The sequence below is a fragment of the Stegastes partitus genome, unplaced genomic scaffold (genome assembly GCF_000690725.1).
Source record: "Stegastes partitus isolate 25-593 unplaced genomic scaffold, Stegastes_partitus-1.0.2 Scaffold315, whole genome shotgun sequence".
Classification (NCBI taxonomy): Eukaryota; Metazoa; Chordata; class Actinopteri; family Pomacentridae; genus Stegastes; species Stegastes partitus.
In genome coordinates, this window is record NW_007578046.1 from 357,771 (window position 1) to 378,616 (window position 20,846).

Consider the following 20,846-nt stretch of genomic DNA (forward strand, 5'->3'; position numbering starts at 1 on the left):
TCAGCCATAATATTTTAAAACCAATCTATATTTGAAAAGAAAAAGTTTGCCCAGTGTTGCATAACCATATACTGTACATGGTTGCTGACACAACAAAAGCAACGTCTATACAATATAGCAGAATCCAGTGCATAATAGTCCGATATTACTACTATTGTGAAGCACATTATTTACATTCATTCCATCTCTGGAAAGGAATAAGTGGCATCTGAATAATAGTGTGCCGTTCTTGTTGTTTTGCCATCGTGTGTACAAGGGAGGACAAAATATGAGGTCTGTGAGCACGATGATGTTCTGATTTATATTATGCTGGCATACATTTGACATCTGTACTGATCATCAAAGAAGCAGGTGTGAAGTGTGTGGACGCCACTAGCTGCCAGTAAACTATGAAGGAAGGATAATGATCTATGGCTCAATTCCCAGGTAATCTTAATTTATAAATATTGCCTCACACCACTTTAAGCGTACTACATTGGCTACGACTTAGAGAGAGGCTTTTTTTTTTTGAGGTGTAAATAAAATAAGTAGCTTAAGGGCATTTATTTGCTTCAGTGTTAAGGTCGTGGTATGACACATGCTTGATCACTAAAACAAAGCCACTGTCATGTCGTTTTCCTACAATGGCAAGTCGAAATTTCAGTTTTGACACAGTACAATTGTGTAATCCTCTGGTGATAAAGATCAAGACAGATAAACATTCTCACTGAGATCCTGGCATGTTCTCTCATCTCTGTTGGCTTTGATGATGCAGAGAAACCAGATCTATAAATTATCATGCCAAGACACAATCTTGGCTTTTCTCTCATCCAAGGCTGCACTCCAACACCATAATTATTGCACTGCCTTTGCTTCCATAAATATTATTTTTGTTGTAAAATGTTGCTGTGGGATAAAATGGAAATTTAATGTACAAACCTTACTTTCAGCACAATTCACCACAACTAATTATTTAAGTAATGAGTAGAGACGAAATACTGTTGCAGCCATGTGAGGGTCTCAGTGCTTTGGATTGTCTCCCCCTGCAGGTTAGATGTGTTAATATCAGTTCAGTGTTCATGTTTAAACAGCACAGAACAGAACAGATGACTCTCATAAGTTTAAAAAAGTCTCATTTGGTTTAATAGCACTGTACATAGTGATACATATTTGTTTAAAATAACAGTTAAGGTAGAAGCAGGAGCTGAGAGTTACTGGGGGAAGAAAGCTTACAGTCTGTAGTAGTGACTTGGATACTGTCAAGGGTGAAGCAGAGTATCACTGGGTACATTTACTCAGTTAAGTAGCTTAACGTTTTTTTTCAAGGGGAATTAGGGGAGAAGTAGGAACATAAAGTGGAAGCAGTTGAGGTAAATGCTGGGTTTCATTGCCGACTGGGGTCACGGCTTTACTTCTTGTTGGAAATTAATGCGTTGACTTCATCCTCCGGTTTGAGGCTGTGCCACTGAGCTATTGGCCGCCGAGGGTTCGCCAGCATGTCTGACCAGTGGCGCTGCTCGGTCCCGGTGCTGTTACCGCCCAGCAGCACCTTCCCAATGGCGTCGTTCTTCCCAATCTTATCATAATCCAGGACGGTCACTGCTACCTGCACCTTCTACAAATGAAATACACAACCAGTGAATTTCTTGTGCTTGTGTCCACTTATACATATGCGCATGAACAAATATATGTACCTCTATCTGTTCACATGGTACTTCAAAGCTGAAAGATTCGTTGTAGTAAGGGTTCAAAGTGTTTTTCTTTATCGTTGTTTTCTTTTTCTTGAGTCTTTTCCCATTCTGCATTAAGTGGATCTTCGCATACGGGTCTGGTAGTGAGAACAGGGAGGTTTTATGTCAGAGCAGCAGACCAACAGTCTGGCACCGATGCAATAACTCCATCAGTGAAACACAACATCTATTGTAGTAGCTCTCAATTTTCCTTAAATAGAACCTGCTTGAAATTGGACTCGCCACTTTAAAGGTAATTATAACACTTAAATAGATCAACAAGTGCTAACAAACCTGGGGTATTAGGGTGCAGTTTGTGATATTACGACACATACTGAAACATATTTCTATTTGTTTTTACTTTAGATGTTTAAAATTATCAAAAAAAAGTCAATGGACTGACACAGAAGTTGTGTATACTAAGAAATCTCCAGCATTTTAGTAAGAGGACATTGACAAGGAGCTTAAATCGCTGCTGGGCTCACCTGATAATCCACCAACATCCATTTTCTTCAGGTTTTTGGCTTCCAGAATCACCACTGTCAGCTTCCCTGCAGTAGGCACATACCTCAAGGACAAACATATGTCTCCAAGCCGCTCGCTCTGATACACAGAAAAAGAAGGAATTGGAAACACGTCTAATATCTTGAATCATGAATCCTAAATTTAGGAAATGTCTCAAGATGTTGCAGGTTAACTCAGAGACAGATTCCTGGCTTTGAAATATAGTTTACATATCATCACAAGAAAGTATTTGATTTAACTCAAACATGAAGCAGCAGTCTCCTTGTTCCCAGAAACACATTGTGGAATGCAAAGAAACAAATTTAAAGGACAAAGTGTTTTTGAAAATCATTTGACTTGTGCGTCTCTGTTTAGGTTCAACTTCTTTCCCTCACTGTCAGTTTGCTCACACCTCCTCCTTCTCTGCCTTCTGCAGATCCCTCCACTCCTGCAGAGACTGGCTGAAGTCCACGCTGCTCATCGGTATCTTCACAGCTCCGATGGCGTCGTGCTTTGAGAAGCGGTCAAAGTCGTACACAGTCATCACCAGTGTCTTCCCGCCCAGCTCAGTGTACGCTACCTACACAAATCAAACATGGTCATTTGAAACATGTTGTATGCAGATAGTTACCCAAATGTGGATGAGTAACGGTATTTGTGTTTATTTACCTTAAAAGTGAAAGTTTCATTGAAGTTGGGTTCCAGAGTCTTCCTATGAACTTTGGTTTCAAACTTCTTCTTTTTGTCCGGTAGCAGATAGAGTTTAACGTAAGGGTCAGAACTGCCTCCCACATCCATCGCAGGAAGCTCTGCAGCCTGCAGGATGCCTACCACCAGCTAGAATGTGACAGCAGAGGAAAGTAATAGAGAGAAAAGTGAATCTGGCTAATTGACAGAAAAAAAGAGAAGTATGAAAATGTGACATTTTAGAGTTGGCAGATGGAAGGAAAAAAAAAAAACATGTCAGACTGAATTGCAGCAGCTCACCGTATTATCTGTGAAGTTGTAATCTAATGAGAAATGTAGTCGGCCCAGCTTCTCATCCTCCTTGGGCTCATTATCTGACAGATCTGTTTCTTTGTTTAGTTTGTCTTTTAGGGGCTGCACACACACATAAACACACATCAAATGCAAGTTTAAAAAAAAAAAGAAAAACGCATCATAACTAATGTGCCTGACAAATTATGCAGCAGCAATTTGTCCAATGTCACAGCAATGTTTTGTGTAGCATTACACAGCCAGACACAACAATCCTACAGTCGAACATTTATTTTTTTGTTTAAAAGGGGCAGGCAGATTTTACAGTGACAGTTTGTATAAATGTGACAGGCATCCTTGAAGACAGTCCAACCCTCGTAAACAACTTATTTTACACCTCAAGTTTTACTATAACATAAGGGATGTGCAAGACATCCATTAGTCTTAATGTGCCCTGACAGTTTTACTAGTCCTGGGTGACCCGGATGTCAGGACCATGATACATTGCAAGGACAATGCGTCTGCAGCAGGCGTCAGTGTGTGTGTGTCTGTGTGTGTGTGTGCAGCTTACCTCATTGTAACCTCCTTCCATTTCAGTGTCAAAACCTCCCTTGCTCTTCTCTTTTCCCTGTTTCTTGTCCTTTTCTTTTTCTTTGTCCTTGTCCTTCTTTTTCAAGCACTTTTTCCACACACACACAGCGCACGACAGCACCACACACAAGCTCACGATGCAAAGTGCAGCAACAGCCCATGATGGCACTGCGAATCCACAAAAACACACACACACACACATTGACGATGCATAAATATTTTACACACACTTCTAGTCAGCCGCTTGAACTCAGTGTTCCAGACGTTATCCCTAAAACTCCCCCCAAACTAGTTTTAGAATAAATAGTAGAGAAAACACAACTTTTTCTATGCTGTCTGATTCATATATACACAAAGTGAACAAAACATCAGGTACACTGGGAAATGCAGCACAATCCAAGTCGGTACTCTGGTATTTTTGGCAAATATATTGTAGTATGTTGTGGTGGTGTAGTACTGGATTACAATATGCTGTAAGGTGTTATCATTTGTCCATCTTCTGTGTATTCTGTTTGTCGTTAAGCATCAGTAAAATTATGTAGAACTCTGACGTCAAGGGACATATTCAAATCCAAGATTCTTTATGGCTTGCAGTTTTGATCTGCCAGTATATTATACATGCACATATCAGGGGGCAGTGCTGCTTGGTCTGAAATGCAGCCAAAAAATCAAAACAATGAAATGGAATATTTCTACACAAGGGCAAACAAACAGATAAGGTGCTTCTACCATCTTGTATGCAGTTTTAATGTGGTATATTTGTCCCTTTAGAGCAAATGCTTGTTTGGGCATAAGCAGTTTGACCGTTCTCCATTCAGAAACAGATTCCTTCAACCAACTTCAAATCTTGTAGATTTTAAATATTGCGCCTTTCGAATATCTCGACACTGTGTGAGTTGCGGCCTCAATCACATTTCATTAACAAGACGGAGCAGTCATCCAGTTATTCCCCAAATTCCCATGTATAGTATAAAATAACATTAGCTCCCTCACTTACATGATTACACCTAAATTGTCCTCTGGCTCCTGTGCTTGGATGTGTGTCCCAGTTAAGTGTCAAGACTTTTAATGTGACATGAAGTTCTAACTCACTGTGGATGTGGTGTAGTTCATTCATGAACTTGTTGGGACTCTGGCCCCCAGATTGCTTTTGGCCCGGTGTGGCTGTTGCATTTGGCAAATTCGTAGGGACGGATGAGGTGCTCGGGGCAGCTCGACGGATCCCAGTCATTGTTGCAGGAGTCACAGTGGATTCAGAATTTAACTGGCAGAGATACAGAAAAGGGATAGCTCAGCCAATAAAAGAATCACAACATTTAGAATATACAGAACATCACACTTCAACCAAAACAAAATAAGTTACAGATGCAAATACAAGAATTTCATTTGAAGATCCATCCAAACAAACCACCTAAACACTCCCGACACAAAAAAAAAGCAGAGTTTTCATAAATTCTATTGATCAGACATTTGAAGCAATAATGTGCTTATAGACTCCAAATGACCATCAGTGTCAAATGACTTCTCTTCTTTCTGCTGGCCTGGCAATAACACTTGAACACAGGATATGAAAGCTGCTGCCTCTGCCAAACCTGCTGACAGTGAGGTGCGGGGTGAGGCGGGGGGAGTTGAGGCGTCACGCGTGGACCTCTGCTGTTCCATACTGAGCTGCCAGAGGTGAGAATTATATGCCAAGGTCAAGTTTAGTGCAGGCAAACAAACTTAATGAGAGGAAAGTTCCATTGCCAAAATGTGACTCTAAGTGTGAAAATGTTTTGGCATGTTAGTTTCTATTCTGCAGACATTACTGGTATTGAGTATCTGGGGCTGAATCAGCAGATAAGGATCAAACACCCAAGCAGACACTGATCTGGGTTTATGTCTGCATTTTCTGGATTGTACACCGGTTTTGTCTGAAAAGATAGGCTCAAACAAAAAACCACCGCTGATACACTTAACAGCTGCAGGAGCAAACAGGAGCAGTGATGCCAAACAGCATATGTAATACGGGCAGTGCTCTGATAGGGATATTCTTAACTTGTGTTTTAAGCATGATTTTAGATTGTAATGTGCTTTTGAGACAGTGTGAGGAAAAAAGTAAATAAATAGTAAAAAGATAGATTAGACAGATAGAAACACTGCAGTAGGATAATGAGATGAATGATGCACCTGAACCAACACTGCACACATCACATATGCAGGATCTAATGCATCATAATACATGCACAATATACTGTATTTCATTTACTATCACTGTGAGATAAAGGCTTTATGTGTCTAAAATGCCACGTGTAAGGCACTATTAGAAAAAAAACAGCCTTGTTTTCAGCTTGACATTGAATTTCTCACCCTCTGTACAACTGTTTTTAATATTTTTAATTGAGTGAAAAGAAAATCACTCAAACAGGAATTCAGGATTACTAAATTAATCATGGTCATCGTGTTGTTTATCCAGTTAACAATACAATGAACTGCTCAGACTTAATTATTCATATTTTTTTGTAATCTTTTGTGCATCCTTGAGTTTGTACACTGTTAATTTTCCCTCAGCACAGTTTAGATAGAAATTCATTAAAGCTGTTTTAAATGATGAAACAAAGAGGAAAATTTAATCCAGAAAACATACCTGTAATCACACGTCCCGGCTGCAATATTCGGACTCACAGGTACTCCTTTTTCCTTACAGAGAAGTGGTGGAGGAGGAGAAAAGATGACCAAAGAGGCGGAGGGAAACGGTGAGGTAAGGTAAGTATCAGCACGTTGCCCCTTTTGTTTTTGTGTCCCACCAGTTCTTAGACATCAGGAAGAGCAGTGCAGGTGTGCGAGAGCTGGATCGAGAGAGAACGAGAGAGAGGGTGGGACCCGATAGGGTTGGGGTTGGTATAGGTGAAGCTGCAGCTCAGTCATCTTGTGTCGATTCCCTGTTTGTGTGTGGGTGTGTTATGTCTTGGGGTGAATGTGTTCTTTTTTGTCCATTCAGGTCTCACGGGAGCGCCGGTCCTTCTTCCTGACGCCCCACCTCTCGTGACCTCTGTCCCATCCCTACAGGTCACCCTCACCGGGCCGCTGATGCATATTCATTAGCGAAGTGACATGGCTTTTTAAAGGCTCGTTAGCATACTGAGAGTTCAGCAATAGAGGACATTTACATTCAGAGTGGACAGCTCTGTATGTGTGTGTGTTTGTGTGCGTACATCTGGCAGGAGCTGCAGAACTGTCTCATATTGTCTATGTATAGATGATGTTGCCTGATTTAGAAACTTAGGATGTGGTTTCTGCAGCAACACAGAGATCAGGTTCCGGCCCCGCCTAGTTCACCTTGAGGTTCCACAGATACTGTACAGAAGGAGGGATGAGACAGAGGGAAACAGAGGGGTTGGCGGGGGAGGGGATGGGTGAGGAAGACGGAGCTCGACATAACCTCTGCTCATGATGTATAGAAATATGCACTCTGAGTACTTCATTTGACAAACATTTTTACAACAGTTATTTTAACTTAGAAGTGGGGTATTTCTTTATTTTCGGCACAGTCTAAACTCAGATAAGGATGATAAATGTCTGCAGACGGACTCTACTGAAGGAGAGAGAATTTAATGGACAAAAAAAAAACTGATTTTCATTTGCATTTCATTTACATGACATTTTGACTTGTGAAAATTAACAAGTAAGAAAAGAAGTAGCAATAATAACATTGACACTGGCATTCTTAATAAGAAATGACGGTGTGATAGCGAGCCAGCAAAATAGCACAATAACCCTGAAAAAATTAAGCCACTAACTAAATTTCAGCAGTCATTAACTTAATTATTTACGTCTTGCTTTACAGTGACATATCATCGTTTTGAAGACCTACTGGGCTGCAAATGTTTTACACCAATCAGCACTGCGTCATAACTACAAGGTGAGTACACAGACCAATTATTCATGTGGACATCCAAACTATCATCCACTTATACATGCAGTAAGCCCTTGTTCACATCACAATAATTACAAATATATGTTACGTAAACGTCAAAATAGATATATTACAGCAAGATACTACAGATAAATACTAGTGAGACTAAAGTAAAGAAAACATCCAAAATACGTATTTTAGTGTTTGTTTTACAGCACTTTGTGTATCAGTAAGTTTTAGTTACAATACATATCTTTAAAAGCTATTTTCTTGATATGAGTTTTTTCTCTCATGCTCTGAGCCAGAAATCTCCACTTCAATAGCAGCCTTTTGGTTTTATTTCTTTATTCTGAAGGTTTTGCTGAAGGGTTTGTTCATATATCATTCATAGCCTGATTTATTATAAAAGATTTGATTTCTAAAAACAGGAAGAAGATTGATTTTTTTTTCTTCTTTTCCCCTCCTGTATCTCAACTGTATTTTCTGATTTATGATGTAATAAAATGAGATTCCCTCCATACAAGCTGACTACTTGACAATTATACAGGAAAATGAAACTTTTTTTTTTTTTTACCTGACTTCACCTAGTATTCAGATTTCTACTCTGGAAATGAATGCAGGTTAGGAGGGTTTAGATATATATAATACCTAAAAAAAATCTTATTCTAAGTACTGGACTTGGGATGTTTCATGTTGATATCTGTTATCACCTGTAGAGCACCTAAATATATCAATACAAGTAATAAAAATCACTGCTCAGTTACTTGTAATTACTTGAGTAGCAGTGCTGCTTGTCAGACGCCAGGTGGCAGCAGTCGCTTCTGACCTGAAGCACATGAACCACAGAAGAAGACTCGTCTCTAGGCGACGCAGGAGAGCGTTCCTGTTGGGCTGGAGGTGAGTCCTGTCAGATTAAATCACTTTTAAAGAAAGGGGTTATTATGCCCTTTTCTGAGGCCAGGATATTGTTTTTAAGTATTATTTAGTGCTCCTTGAAAAATAAGCTTGCGTGTGTTGAGCGCGTTGATACGGCTAGCTACTTAGCTAGAAGATGCTAACGTAGCTAGCCGAAGGGATTATAATCGAGTTTGCCCATTAGTTAAGTTAAACTGAAATTAGTTGCTTATTGCTTATTTATGAGTTTAATGACCAGATAATGACAGAGGAAGAGCACAGCACATGACAAGACTTCAACAGATTAAACACTGACGACCGACTGGTAGTAGCATTAACTGTCCACGGACAAACCTCACATTCACTCCGACTGAAATATACTGCGAGCTTTCTGGCTGCTGTGGGAGTGTACTGTTATGGTTCAGTGCTGCCTCCTAAGATCTCAGGGCTTGTGTAGTATGCACGATTACATAGAGGTTTTTACAGGTTTAAAAACCAGAACAAAAAACAGAAAACGAGAGGGTTAGTTTAATGTAATGTAATTTACAGCTGCACTGTCCCAGTATGTAGACTTAAAACTAACAAAAAAAATGTTTATCTTGTTTCCACTACCTCCCCTTAACTTACAGATAAGTCTAAGAGACAATGCTGTGTCTACACAGCTGGGATAATGGGGTTTGAGGCAGAAAATGTGTTTTGTGTAACTGACCCACTGATAGCACATGGCATGTTTGAACACCTTCAGCCTTCTTCAGCCACACTTAACATCTACCCTTCATTGTTTCTGCTCCAACGACTGCTCTAATTCCTTATCGAAGCCACTAGGCCAACTGTCAGCCAAGAAATCCAAGATCCCTTAATTAACACACGGCCTGCCAGCATTCCGTGTCTTCCAACTGTACAGCTGCTTGACCTGTAAAGATCTGTGCTGTAGTCACTTGTCTGTCTATCCTCTAGTAGACATTTGAGAGTCCGGTGATCACAGATGTTTAATGTTTAAATGTTTTCAAAAGTTGCATTTGACTGTGTTTGATCCGCCATCATCTTATTTTCAGACACTACTTGTGATGCTAAATCCAATTAATGACTTGTTAAGATGACTCATGTATAAACAACAATTAAAAAGCCAGGGTGAGTATATGTTGTTTAAGTATATTACGTACTGGCAGTTAAAAGTTTTGCTTCCTCTCTTTTTCAGGGTGTGTACATTCAAGGGAGTTAGGATGCTGCCATTGGAGCATCTCCACCTGAAACATGTCCTACAGACAGTGGGTGTCCTGGAAGCAGTCATCCTTCGCAGTTTTGGCCCTGAAGGAGGACAGGTGCTGTTCACCCGAGACACAGGACAGGCGATGTTGAGCCGCAGTGGGACACGTATTCTCAGAGCACTGCACCTGGAGCATCCACTGGCAAGGTTGGCACAGCAGACATTTACTTATCACTATCACAACCCTTAATCTACTTACAGTTCTCTAGTGATGCATTTGTGTGTGTGTGTGTTTTTATTTTTATATTAGGATGGTGGTGGAGTGTGTCTGGAAGCACAGCACAGTAACAGGCGATGGATCCAAGACCTTTATCCTACTGCTGGCGTCATTACTACGGATGATTCACACAACAGCCAGCAAGGAGCCTCATGTGTCTCATTCTTATAACTCCCTGGAAGCAGCAGAGGCTACCACTGCCAGACACTTGGCTGACAAACTGCTAGCATTTGCATTGAAGGAGCTGGATGATCTCATTGCCATGGAAGTGGCCCCTTATGGATGCTCGGTTTCGTGGGAGGATTTTACTGCAAAAACACAGTCAGCAGCTCATACAAACAATCACTATGTTCAAAAGCTACTAGCGTCGTTTTTTCATACACGTCTTGGTTACGTACACTGTGACTTTGTTAGTGAGCTCACATGTGAACTGCTCAATCGTTGGAAGTTTACAAATGGCCTGCCCTCCTTTGCACTTCAGTTTTTAAATGACAATTTCCCTGCGCTGCATACGCCTGTGTCAGGCTTCCCTATTAGCTCCTCACGTTTGATTGAGGGGCAGGTGATTCACAGGGACTTTGCTACACCATGCCCTCAGACTGACCACCAGCCAATTAAAGCTGTAGTTGTCACTGAGGACCTGCAGCCAAAACTGCTCCACACAGGAGACGTGCTTGAGGTGGGTTTTGGAGTGACGGAGGAAAGAAGTATTGTGCACTTCAGTGCATGGACGGAAAGGTCACTAGAGTGCGTCATTGCAAACCTGAAGTCTTTGGGTGTCTCTGTGGTTCTGTCTGCAGTGAAACAGTCTGCTGCAGTCCTGGCCTTAGCCACACAGGCAGAGATGTGCTTCGTTGAGTGTGTTAGTGAAGATGAGCTGTCTGTCTTTGCCCAGTTAAGTGGGGCCAGACCTACCTCAGACTGCTGGAGAATTGAACCAGAGCACATTGCTACGCTGACTTTTTGCCGACCAATACTGCTGGGAGCCCACAGGTATGAAAACATGCCTGTCTTCTCACTCATACAAAGCCACATATTGCATACAAAGAATTCCTGTGGATTATACAGACCTATAATCTGCAGACTTTGATCACTGAGGTTTTTATCATCAGGTGTGGTTAACAGACATCTTTTTCTCTTTAACAGGTATGTCCACATGACTTTCTATGATTCAGAAGAAAGGGTCATGGCCAAACCCTGTAGTCTCATCATTTGTGGCCCAGGGGAAGGACAAACTGACCAGTACGCATGTGCAATTCGTGATGCCATTCTCATGCTGCTTACAACTTGGGAGCCCATGCGTGCGTCTACAACTACAGCATCAAAGAGAACCTTGCAATCACCGAAATGCACATCTTCATTTACAGACAATCTGACAGACAGCACCAAATACCCATCCTTCAATTTACATCCTCTCCATAAGTGTGTGCTACAGCCAGGTTGCATGATACCTGCAGGTGGGACATTTGAGTTTCTCTTAAACCACGCCCTCCAGCAACATAGACGCAGTTGCTCAGATTCGAATGACGCAAATATTGGTGTCCCTGTTTCCCAGCTTTTGGCCAACGCCTTATTAAGCGTGCCCCAACAAATTTACTCCCACAGTCCTCGACGTTTCCTGCACACTCGAACCAGGGTCATGAGTTTTGTTTCAAATCGTTTTGACCTTGTCTATAAGCAAGAGCACAAAGCAAGCCACATGCAGAGTGAAGGTCCTCTAGAGGATGGAATAGTGAGCTTGCATTGTTGTAAAAAAGATGACATGCCTTCAAAAGTTATTATGCTGGACTTGGGCCTTGAATCTGTCTCCTGTAAATACCAGCTGCTTTTGGCTGTGCTGCAGTGTGTCAAAAGTCTCCTCCGGTTGGACACCGTGTTGCATACGCAGACTGCCTTACACAAACAATCACAAAGACTCGTCGGCACTTCCTGGGAAAGCACAGAGGACGAGGCTGAGGAGTGAGATTTTGTTGTGTGCCAATATGAAAGCCATGAGCATTTTTTCTGTTGGTAGTTACTGACTCAGGTACCATTCAAAAGTCACACAGAATAACTTGAACTTTAATGCAGATTGCAACAGAAGTTTTTGTGGCTACGGTATGTTTTTTTGTTTGTCCTGCTGCAATATATTTACAATACGTGCCTTTTGTGCTTCTGCAGAAATACAAAACTATATTTCATGGGAGTATTGTTGTGGAGTGCATTTTAAGAGCTGATAAAATGCTAAGGTGGTTCTGTACCATTCTGTTCTGAATCAAGGCTACTTTTTGCAATAACAGTAAAAGAGAAAACACAAAACAACCCTCGGTTAATCTCTGCACAGTGCGGAATGTGCAGTTATTAAACAATTTAACGTTTATCTACTGTGTGTTGATGTTGGTCTGCTTCCTCTTTTTTTTCCTCCTAAAATTTCTTTCCCTTATCTATTTCCTGCCCCAGTACCCTGGCCACTACACGTTCGGTTACATAAAAAGCACACACACAGAATAACATGGACACATCAACACAAATATATGCACTCCTTTTCATAATCAGTGTTATCTTCTTGGTGGGGGAGAGGCGTTTGAGAGGGCAACACCCGGCTGTCAACAACCAAATCATAGTGCACTTCCTCGTGCTGTAATCAAGGGACCACCAACTCTATTTTCACATCTTTTTGGGGGAAATGGTGAGTCATTTGGACATTAACGAGACTCCCAACCATGCAGAAACCCTACTGTTTACTGGAAGTACTGAGTCCTTGGTTTTGATCGTAAATTTTCCAAGTAATTGTGACGGGATAACCCAAAAACAAAAGTAGTTGTTGTCGCTGTTTATGCTCTGCATGAGTCACCGGTAATGGTCGCTAATATCAAAGGGGGGGAAAGCCCAGAGTTTTTACAATGTTTTTTTTCCCCATTGCGCACATGGAAGCAAACATGAATGTTGTCAGTTTTATCAAAACACCCACACTCTTTTGACCCTCTCTATGCTCCCTGTATCATGCAAGCCAAGCAGAGTCAGTTATTTATGAATCAGTTTGATAACAGAAATCTTAGTGGTACATTTTACAAAGTGACCTGAAACCTGGCCTAGTTAAAGATTACAGCGCTACACGTCATTTGACTCATGATATGTGTGTGTGTGATTGCAGGCCATAATAAAATACAAAGTCAGTCGAGTACATTTTACTTTATTTGGCTCATCATATAATATTTGTCTCTGTGAAACATAGTGCATATGGTGTAAATCAACCCAATCTCTGTAAAATGAACAGGACATTATAAAATACATCATCAAACTGCGTGTACCATATAAACAGCTAACATTAGAAATCTTACTGAATAAAAAAAGAAGACATTTACAAAATATGACAACAAAATCAAAAGGCGTTTCGAACATGGGCAAATTAGGAGGTGGTTAAAGAAAGTAAAGGAAGAAATGAAACAACATTATGACAAAGGAACCTAAATGCTACTCTAATACCAAGCTGGGTAAAACCACAGTCATCATAGTTTACAGCTCGGCATTCAGTTGGCTACTAGTCACCATGATTTTACTTCAGTGTTGTAAGAAAAAGGAGTTGTATTCGTTGGCTACTGCTGTTTTGTGCTGAAGTGGTGGTGTTTGCCTTTTTCTTTTGGCCCTGGACTGTGACTGTTCTTGCCAGTAGGTGACCCCAAGTGATAGCAATAGAAATGTGATCAGTATACAATAGTATGATCCTTTGTTTAGATAATTAGCAGTTCACAAACACTAATTTTAGTCAAATTGCCACAAAATTACACATTTCTGTACTACACTGCCACTGAAGCACAGATGACACCCATTCTATAGTTGGGCCTAACAACCACATTGCATCTATCTAGTCCAGGAAGGTGGGCCCAAGTGTCAGCAGCACAGTTAGAACTGATGTAGTTTGAAATCAGAAATATCTGCACCCAGCTTAGCTTAGGTTATCCCCCTTTGAACAAGCAGTGTTTCTATTGGCAGTGGAGAGTCATGCGACTCCAGGAATGACATCATGCAACATTAACAAGGACTTTAGGTGGGTGTCACACCACCTCCCGAGACTTCCTGATGGCGCAGCACAGGAGCATGCTAAAGATCATCCCAAACACCTATGAGAGCGAGAGAGAGAGAGAGAGAAAGAGAGCATTATTTGATTTGTATCCTATCTCATGTTCCACAGCTGCAGACATTAAAAGAGGATGATTTCCAGTTAAACCAGTCATCCGCTCACCATAACAACGCCAATGCCGATGCCAACTCCTCCTATGATGTGCAACTTGGAGTCAAACACCTCATCAATGGCATCAGGGCAGCTCTGCAACAGATAAGCACAATTTCTTTCAGCTTTCTTCAAGCCTATGCTGAACATGACTTGTGGTATGGCGCGCATAGCAGACAGCCTTAGAGCATGCAGGCGCCAGTAAACCATTGTTGCCATAGTAACACTTGCAAGGAGGCTGAGGGAATTGGTCTGCAAAGGGAAGACTGATAAACTTATAACACACCAGACCATGATAATGAATGTAATACACAGTGGTCACCCCCAGGTCTCACACAGATGAAGCATGTCAAAGGTATTTTCAAAGGTCTCTTAAATATGATATATTATTTTTGCTCTCTGTCTCTTGACTGCAGGCCCTGGTTGTGTTGGCATCTGATTTATATACACATGCGAGGGAAGTTGTACCTTAATAATGAGCTCCTCAAGTGGTTCTCCCCGGGGACAAATGTCTTTTTCAGGTTCTTCGACCCCACCATTTGGACCACAACAGTTCAGCTGTAAACAGAGAAAAAAAAATCATAAATTAAGAGAACAAGATGACTTGGGGGGGGGGGAAGAAAAAAAAAAAACAAAACCTTCTAGTCACTTCAAAGGAATAGTTCAACATCGTGGTTGAAATCTTGCTGTCACAGTGAGGTTGCCATGCAAGTAGAGCTGAAGATGTGCTGATGAAGAAACCACATAACTTCCTCTAACATATGAAATCATTGTTGGCATTTCTGTTTGTACAGAAATGAACAAAAGACACAATATGCAGGCAAGATTTCTGTCCGTTGAAGGCTCACTGTTCCACCTTCTTCCAGTCTTTGTGTGAAACTAGGTTAATTCCCACACAATGTGTGCTTCACACTCAAAATACAGACATTACAGTGGTATCGATCCTCTCATCTAATTCTCACAAAGAAAGCAGGAACTTCTTAAAAATGCTGAACTTTTCTTTTCAGATAGTTTGCTGAATCTGCAACTCATAGACATTACGGAAAGCAAAAGTCTTGCGTTCGCCTGGAAATACTTTTTTTATGACAAGTTTAGAAAAAGATTGCAGTCTAAATAACAATGAAGCAGAAATGTAGCAGACATGGCCAAAGTCCTTCTGGGTGTCACGTCCCTCAATAACATGTCTGATATGACTCACCTCGGCTTGAATCACCCGCAGTGTCTCTTTTAGTCGCTCATCTCTTGTTGACCTGTAGTTGCTGTACGTCTGCCTGTAGAACGCTGTGATGTCACCCACCACCTGCAACACAACAGCAAACCAGGTGAAATATATTTATTGTATACATCATTCACACACATCAATGTAATGTTTCTTCCTTGCCTTTTTTAAAATGAGTTCACTCGTCTTGTTTAATAGGTAACTTATTTCATTTTTCAGCTTGTGCTTTTCCAACCTGGTACTTTTTCTAAGGAAGTTGCCTCTTGTGTTTTTAGTATATCTACGTAAAGTGGTTGTACCTTGAGGTGGTTGTGTTGCAATTGTTAATGTTTATGTTACCTTGCTTTGGTTGGAAAATCCCCAGATTCCAGCTGCTACCTCAACCGCAAATATGATAAGCAGGAAGAAGAAGAACTGTAAAAAGGAAGCACAGAATTAAACTCAGCTGATGATTTGCCTCCATGCATGCTTGTGCACATGTCTTTTGCACGCATGTGTGAACATGTAAGGTCAGCTGAGTGTAGCTGAACCCAGTTTTCATAGGCTCCTCCTCCCGAGAGATTTAGTACAAGAAGATTACGGCCAGACAGGGGTTGGGCAAAGGGAGCAGGCACAGAGAAATGTAGAGACTCTTCTCTGGCCTTGACACTGTTGTAGTGTAAGTAAACAATGATGAAGGCAGACATCTCATATTTCGTAGTGAGCCCAAGGTCAGTCCACAAGCCACACTTGCTAAAATGGGATAACAAGTTCTGCTGAGTGAGCTCGTAAAATATCAAGCAAGAGTTACATGAAAAATAAGTGGTTACGAACCAGTCCCAGCATACAGGGCGACTCCTGGATGGCCCCACAACATCCCAGAAAACCCACCACCATCATTAGTGCTCCGGCTCCAATCAGGATATATACACCTACACACATATACAGTGTATCACACATATATACATATTTACACAAATACATAGCTCTCAGTATCAAAAGTTTATTTAAATGATATTGGATAATATGCCTGCTCAAGAAACTGAACGAATCTTACCTGTGTAAAACACAAATGGAGAGTCTGATCCTTCAAACAGGCTTTTGGTCTTCTGGTCTAACTTGAGCCACAGGCCTATAGCAAACACAGCAGTGCCTGCAAGCTAAAACACACAAGAGCACATGTTTTTACATAACATAAAATCCTGCACTTAGCACTAAATGTATTCTGTACACTGTTGAGTAATGGAAGTTCAGAGAACTTTAATACAGCTGCCCTCTCCATATTTATGAGTATTTCCCACTTGTCAGCCGAATCATCAAACATCAGTTAAAAAAAGTCTTGTTGCTGTCTGGGTTTAAAACTCCTCAGAGCTGCTTCCAGTTGTCATTTCAAATCTGCACTGACAAGCCCCATCTGGACTCCTTCGTCAGGTCTCATCTTTGCAGTTTTTCTGTTTAAATTTCAGTCTAGGAAAGTGTCTTCCATGTTTGATATAAAAGAAAAAAAACAACAACAACAACACTAGAGTCTAGACAGCACAGGGCTAAATTTCTATTCTACGTACACACTGCTATTCCCATTGCAGGAAGCAACAATCTAATGATGGCTAATCGCTGAAAAATGACTAATTCCGCAGCAATTCCTATTACTCAACTCTACTTTATATCGAAATATTACGCTTTTCGTGTCTGAGGCTGATAGTAGAAGAGAGAAGATGGTATGTTCACACGCTACCTTACTCAGCAACTTTTAATATTGGCACAAAGTAGCACATAAATCCATCAACACGCAGGTGTAGCCGTGCTCTGTTTCGTAGCACTGTTCTTTTTTCTTGATGAGTGTTTTTACACAGCGTGTGAACAAAATAGCTCAAAACTCTGTTCTTTAGACTGTAAATGTCTGTGGGCTGTGTTGTATTGTCTAATGTGCATACACAGGCACACACTTTCAAGGCTTGTCAGTATAGACAGACCAGTGAATTTTTAACTTTGAGAGCTTAGCTGAAAGGTGGTAGTCTGTTTTATTCAAAGTGTGAGAGTGCCACTGTGTGTGCTCTTTGTGTTTATTCTTCTGTTATTCTGTTTTTCTTTGTGTACAAAATTTGGTGTATTTTCTCTTATATGTTCTATTGTCCAGAAAAAAAAAGCTTACTCACAGAGGCACAAAGTTCTCTATCTCTTGCACACATCACAAAATGTGATTTAAAAAAAGTAAAGTACACATACCCAGAAGAAAAAGTTGAAGACAAACATGAGATATTTCACACACTTGATTCCCCCAACGACAGCCATGCTGAATCCGTTTGCACAGTCCACTGCTATGACAGTTTACCAACTGTTTTCTTTCCGTAAAGAAGGAAAAGCAATAGGTGGTGGAAAGGGAAAGCATTTTTCAGTGCCACGCCTTAGTGTGATCACCTGATTACACAGTTAGGGAGTGGCAAGAGTGGGAGTGTTATTGGACAAACTGACCCCCATTGTGTATGTGATATAAAGTCCTGCCTGTGTTCCTTCCTCTCTTTTGTTTCACGTTCGTGCGTAGACAGTTTGTGCCTCCAACTACGACCCGTGTTCAAGTCATGCGGCCATACAGGCCTCTATGATCTGGTCGGGAGCAGCACAGAGGGCTCTGTACGGGCACGTTGACATAAAACATTTAGCAAAATACCTGCTTAGCAGCATACTTACTGCTCTGGTGTCTGAACTGAGGGAGACTACACTTAATAGGTTGCTGTTACTTCCCATTCCTACACCCAGGTTCTGCTTTTATTGTTTGTCAACTCTGCTCTTGGTGCACTGACACAGAGCTGCACATACACAGTCTGTTGTGTCCAAATTCAGCTGTGATCAGATATGTGTGCCATGTGATTTGTGGCTGCATGAACTGATCTATGACCAAAGTGTGTCACATTTTCAGTTCATGCTTAATCCACCTCATATGGGAAGCATCTGCACTTACATGAGGATGGTGGGGGTTGAGCAAGCTTGCCTGTGTATTGACCAAAATCTGTTGATTAAGAGTTACACTTTAGACTTGCTTGTTTATCATTTCCTATTTTCAATAACTGATCAGCTGATTAAAATCATTCTTTAATCATCTGAATACTGCAAATTAGTTGTCTTTGGATAGTTTCTCTCTCACACAAAAGCTAAGCAAACACACAGAGGGGGAAATCCCTGTCTCTCCTGTAATGAATGACTGGGCTTAGCTCTATATATAGCTGTACAAATTACAAACGTTCATAAAAGGACAAAACATCCATGTGAAACCACACAAACACACATCACACACAGGCGGACAGACACACCCTGCAGGCTCAGTGGGATACAAATACCCTATATGGGAGATTCACAATTCACGCACATGCACTGTGGCACGCACACGCAGGCCGGCACCAGCAACTCTTGCCGGAGCAGAAGTCTTAGTTAACATTATATCTGTAACAATCTCCACCACCATAAAGCCCTCCCTGCTCCCTCGTTGCAATTATTAAAATGCCATGCGCGCAAACTCCGGAGTGTAGTCCAGAGTGCGCGGTAGAACTGGGTCACTTGGCCACTGGGGATTATTCTCCCAGCCCGCTCGGTCTCCACAAACATTGGGACACTTTGTGTTCAGTGGTGGCCAGTGCCATAAATCATTAACCGAGAACATCCTGTGATAAGTAACCGACACCCCCCGTGAGCGCTCGGCACGATTCTGCATCTGGGACACCGTATAATTTCAATTTCATTCACTATAGTAACCTGCACTCGCACGGATGCGCGTGCACGCCGGGCTCACACACGTTTACACGCGCGGGCACACAATAAAACACAGACAGGAGGCATAAAAGAACAAAACATTTTATCGCCCCCAGACTCACCCAGAAGACCAGGTTGAAGGCAAACATCAGGTATTTGATGCACATCTCTCCTCCTGACAGCGCGGCCATGGCGGATCGCACTGGAGCCGCTATCACCAGTTCAGACCGACGGGAGAATAGCGGAGAGGAGCTTCTAAATAACAGTCAGTATGCAGAACGAGGTTATTTGCCGACGCGCCGGCGCTAACGCGCGTCGTGCAGTGCGCGCCTGTAGTGGTCCGCCCCCACACGGCTGCACAGCCTCCTGTAGCTCCTCCGTTTTGTTTCTCCCTGGCAATTTAGTTCACCACTCGTCCCTTTCAAACTGCCAATTGTATTTTTGGCTCCAAATCAAAGGATACTATTGTTGCGCTCGTCCTCCAGAAATTGTGCGGGACTTTCCAGCAATACATGTATAAATGGGTGGCAATTTTTTGTAGTATTTCCATAACAAAATTACAGATTATTCGACTTTATTTCATTTTCAAATTGTAGTCTTCAGCTGTGTTTGGCCAGAGAACCTCTAGTCTGCATTCAATGTGTGTCCTTCCTGCACACAATGGTCTGTAACAATGCACAACGGCAGCCCGTTGTGTGCTTGTTGGTTGCAAGTTCCTGCAGCACTCTGGCCGGTGCGTTGACGTAATTCTTCCAGAATAAGAAAAGCGCGTTCACGGATTTAATATACTGTACATGAATGAACACGGTGCACGAGCAGGGTGTCCTCGCGAGCGACGTATCTCACAAACGGCGCACCACTATGGTGAACCCCCTGTTGTTAAAACACAACCGTTTTATCGTTTCTAAGTGTTTGTGCTGTAAGTAGGACCTGCTGTATGCATCAAGCTTTCTGAACAGTTGTTAGGAGATTTAACTTTTCACTGTGGCAGCCTTTATAAATGGTTTATAAACAGTATGTAATTTTTTATGGTCAATAAATGATTTACTAATACTTAATATAATGTTAAGTCATTAATTTGAAAATTGTCCTTTGACTACTTTTTGAAAAATGCTGCAGAGCCTCTAGACAAAACTATATTTAGCAACATTCTGATTATCCCAGGTGGCCAAAATGGTTTGGCCCAATAATCACCCAAATCCCGCAGACCACATGAACTGACTCGGCTGAGTTGTGAAAAATGGTTATAAATGACATCCCAGAATCTTCCCGGATGTCGACACTGCCAGTTCAGAGCACAGTCACCTGAACCAAAAGGGCAGATCCAGCCAATACTGGGCCAAGTCTGTATGCCAAGACCTAATCTGCGTCACCACTTGGGGTCATGATCTAACTAACAAAACTGCCAAAACTCACCCATATCTAAGCCAGCTGACCGCTTGGGGGAAAAAATGGAATGAGTGAGCCATTTTTCCACCGGGGCTATCTGAAAAACAGAATTCAAACACTTTTCTATAGTGTATCTCTTCTTGTGTTGTGAAATTCATGATAAGTTCACAGTTGAAGAGTCGTCCCTGAAAGATGCCCTTCAGTTTTAAGAAATGTAAAAATACATCAGTCTGAATAATGATGTTGTTAC

The 20,846-nt window shown here is 41.5% G+C and overlaps 3 protein-coding genes across 4 annotated transcripts; 1 reads left to right on the plus strand and 2 right to left on the minus strand.

The window, feature by feature from the left end:
* Nucleotides 1-1,387: 1,387 nt before the first annotated feature.
* Nucleotides 1,388-5,013, minus strand: LOC103358504 (synaptotagmin-1-like). Its single transcript, XM_008283502.1, has 8 exons — nucleotides 4,875-5,013; nucleotides 3,763-3,950; nucleotides 3,201-3,314; nucleotides 2,883-3,050; nucleotides 2,626-2,793; nucleotides 2,195-2,312; nucleotides 1,674-1,807; nucleotides 1,388-1,594 (listed from the first exon to the last, which is right to left on the minus strand). Exons 1-8 carry the CDS (start codon nucleotides 5,011-5,013, stop codon nucleotides 1,388-1,390), a joined length of 1,236 nt encoding a protein of 411 aa, XP_008281724.1.
* Nucleotides 5,014-9,794: 4,781 nt separating this feature from the next.
* bbs10 (Bardet-Biedl syndrome 10) lies at nucleotides 9,795-12,414 on the plus strand. The gene is made up of 3 exons (XM_008283503.1): nucleotides 9,795-9,985; nucleotides 10,089-11,048; nucleotides 11,202-12,414. The coding sequence occupies exons 1-3, from the start codon at nucleotides 9,795-9,797 to the stop codon at nucleotides 12,016-12,018; spliced, it is 1,968 nt and encodes a 655-aa protein (XP_008281725.1). The 3' UTR covers nucleotides 12,019-12,414.
* Nucleotides 12,415-13,211: 797 nt separating this feature from the next.
* Nucleotides 13,212-19,477, minus strand: cd9a (CD9 molecule a). Of its 2 annotated transcripts, none has more exons than XM_008283504.1 (8): nucleotides 19,330-19,477; nucleotides 16,521-16,623; nucleotides 16,298-16,395; nucleotides 15,824-15,898; nucleotides 15,464-15,565; nucleotides 14,734-14,823; nucleotides 14,278-14,361; nucleotides 13,212-14,155 (listed from the first exon to the last, which is right to left on the minus strand). In XM_008283504.1, exons 1-8 carry the CDS (start codon nucleotides 19,396-19,398, stop codon nucleotides 14,090-14,092), a joined length of 687 nt encoding a protein of 228 aa, XP_008281726.1. In that variant the 5' UTR covers nucleotides 19,399-19,477; the 3' UTR covers nucleotides 13,212-14,089. The 2 variants fall into 2 exon arrangements, with proteins under 2 accessions (XP_008281726.1, XP_008281727.1); XM_008283505.1 differs by lacking the exon at nucleotides 19,330-19,477 and adding an exon at nucleotides 17,690-17,828.
* Between the last annotated feature and the right edge of the window lie 1,369 nt (nucleotides 19,478-20,846).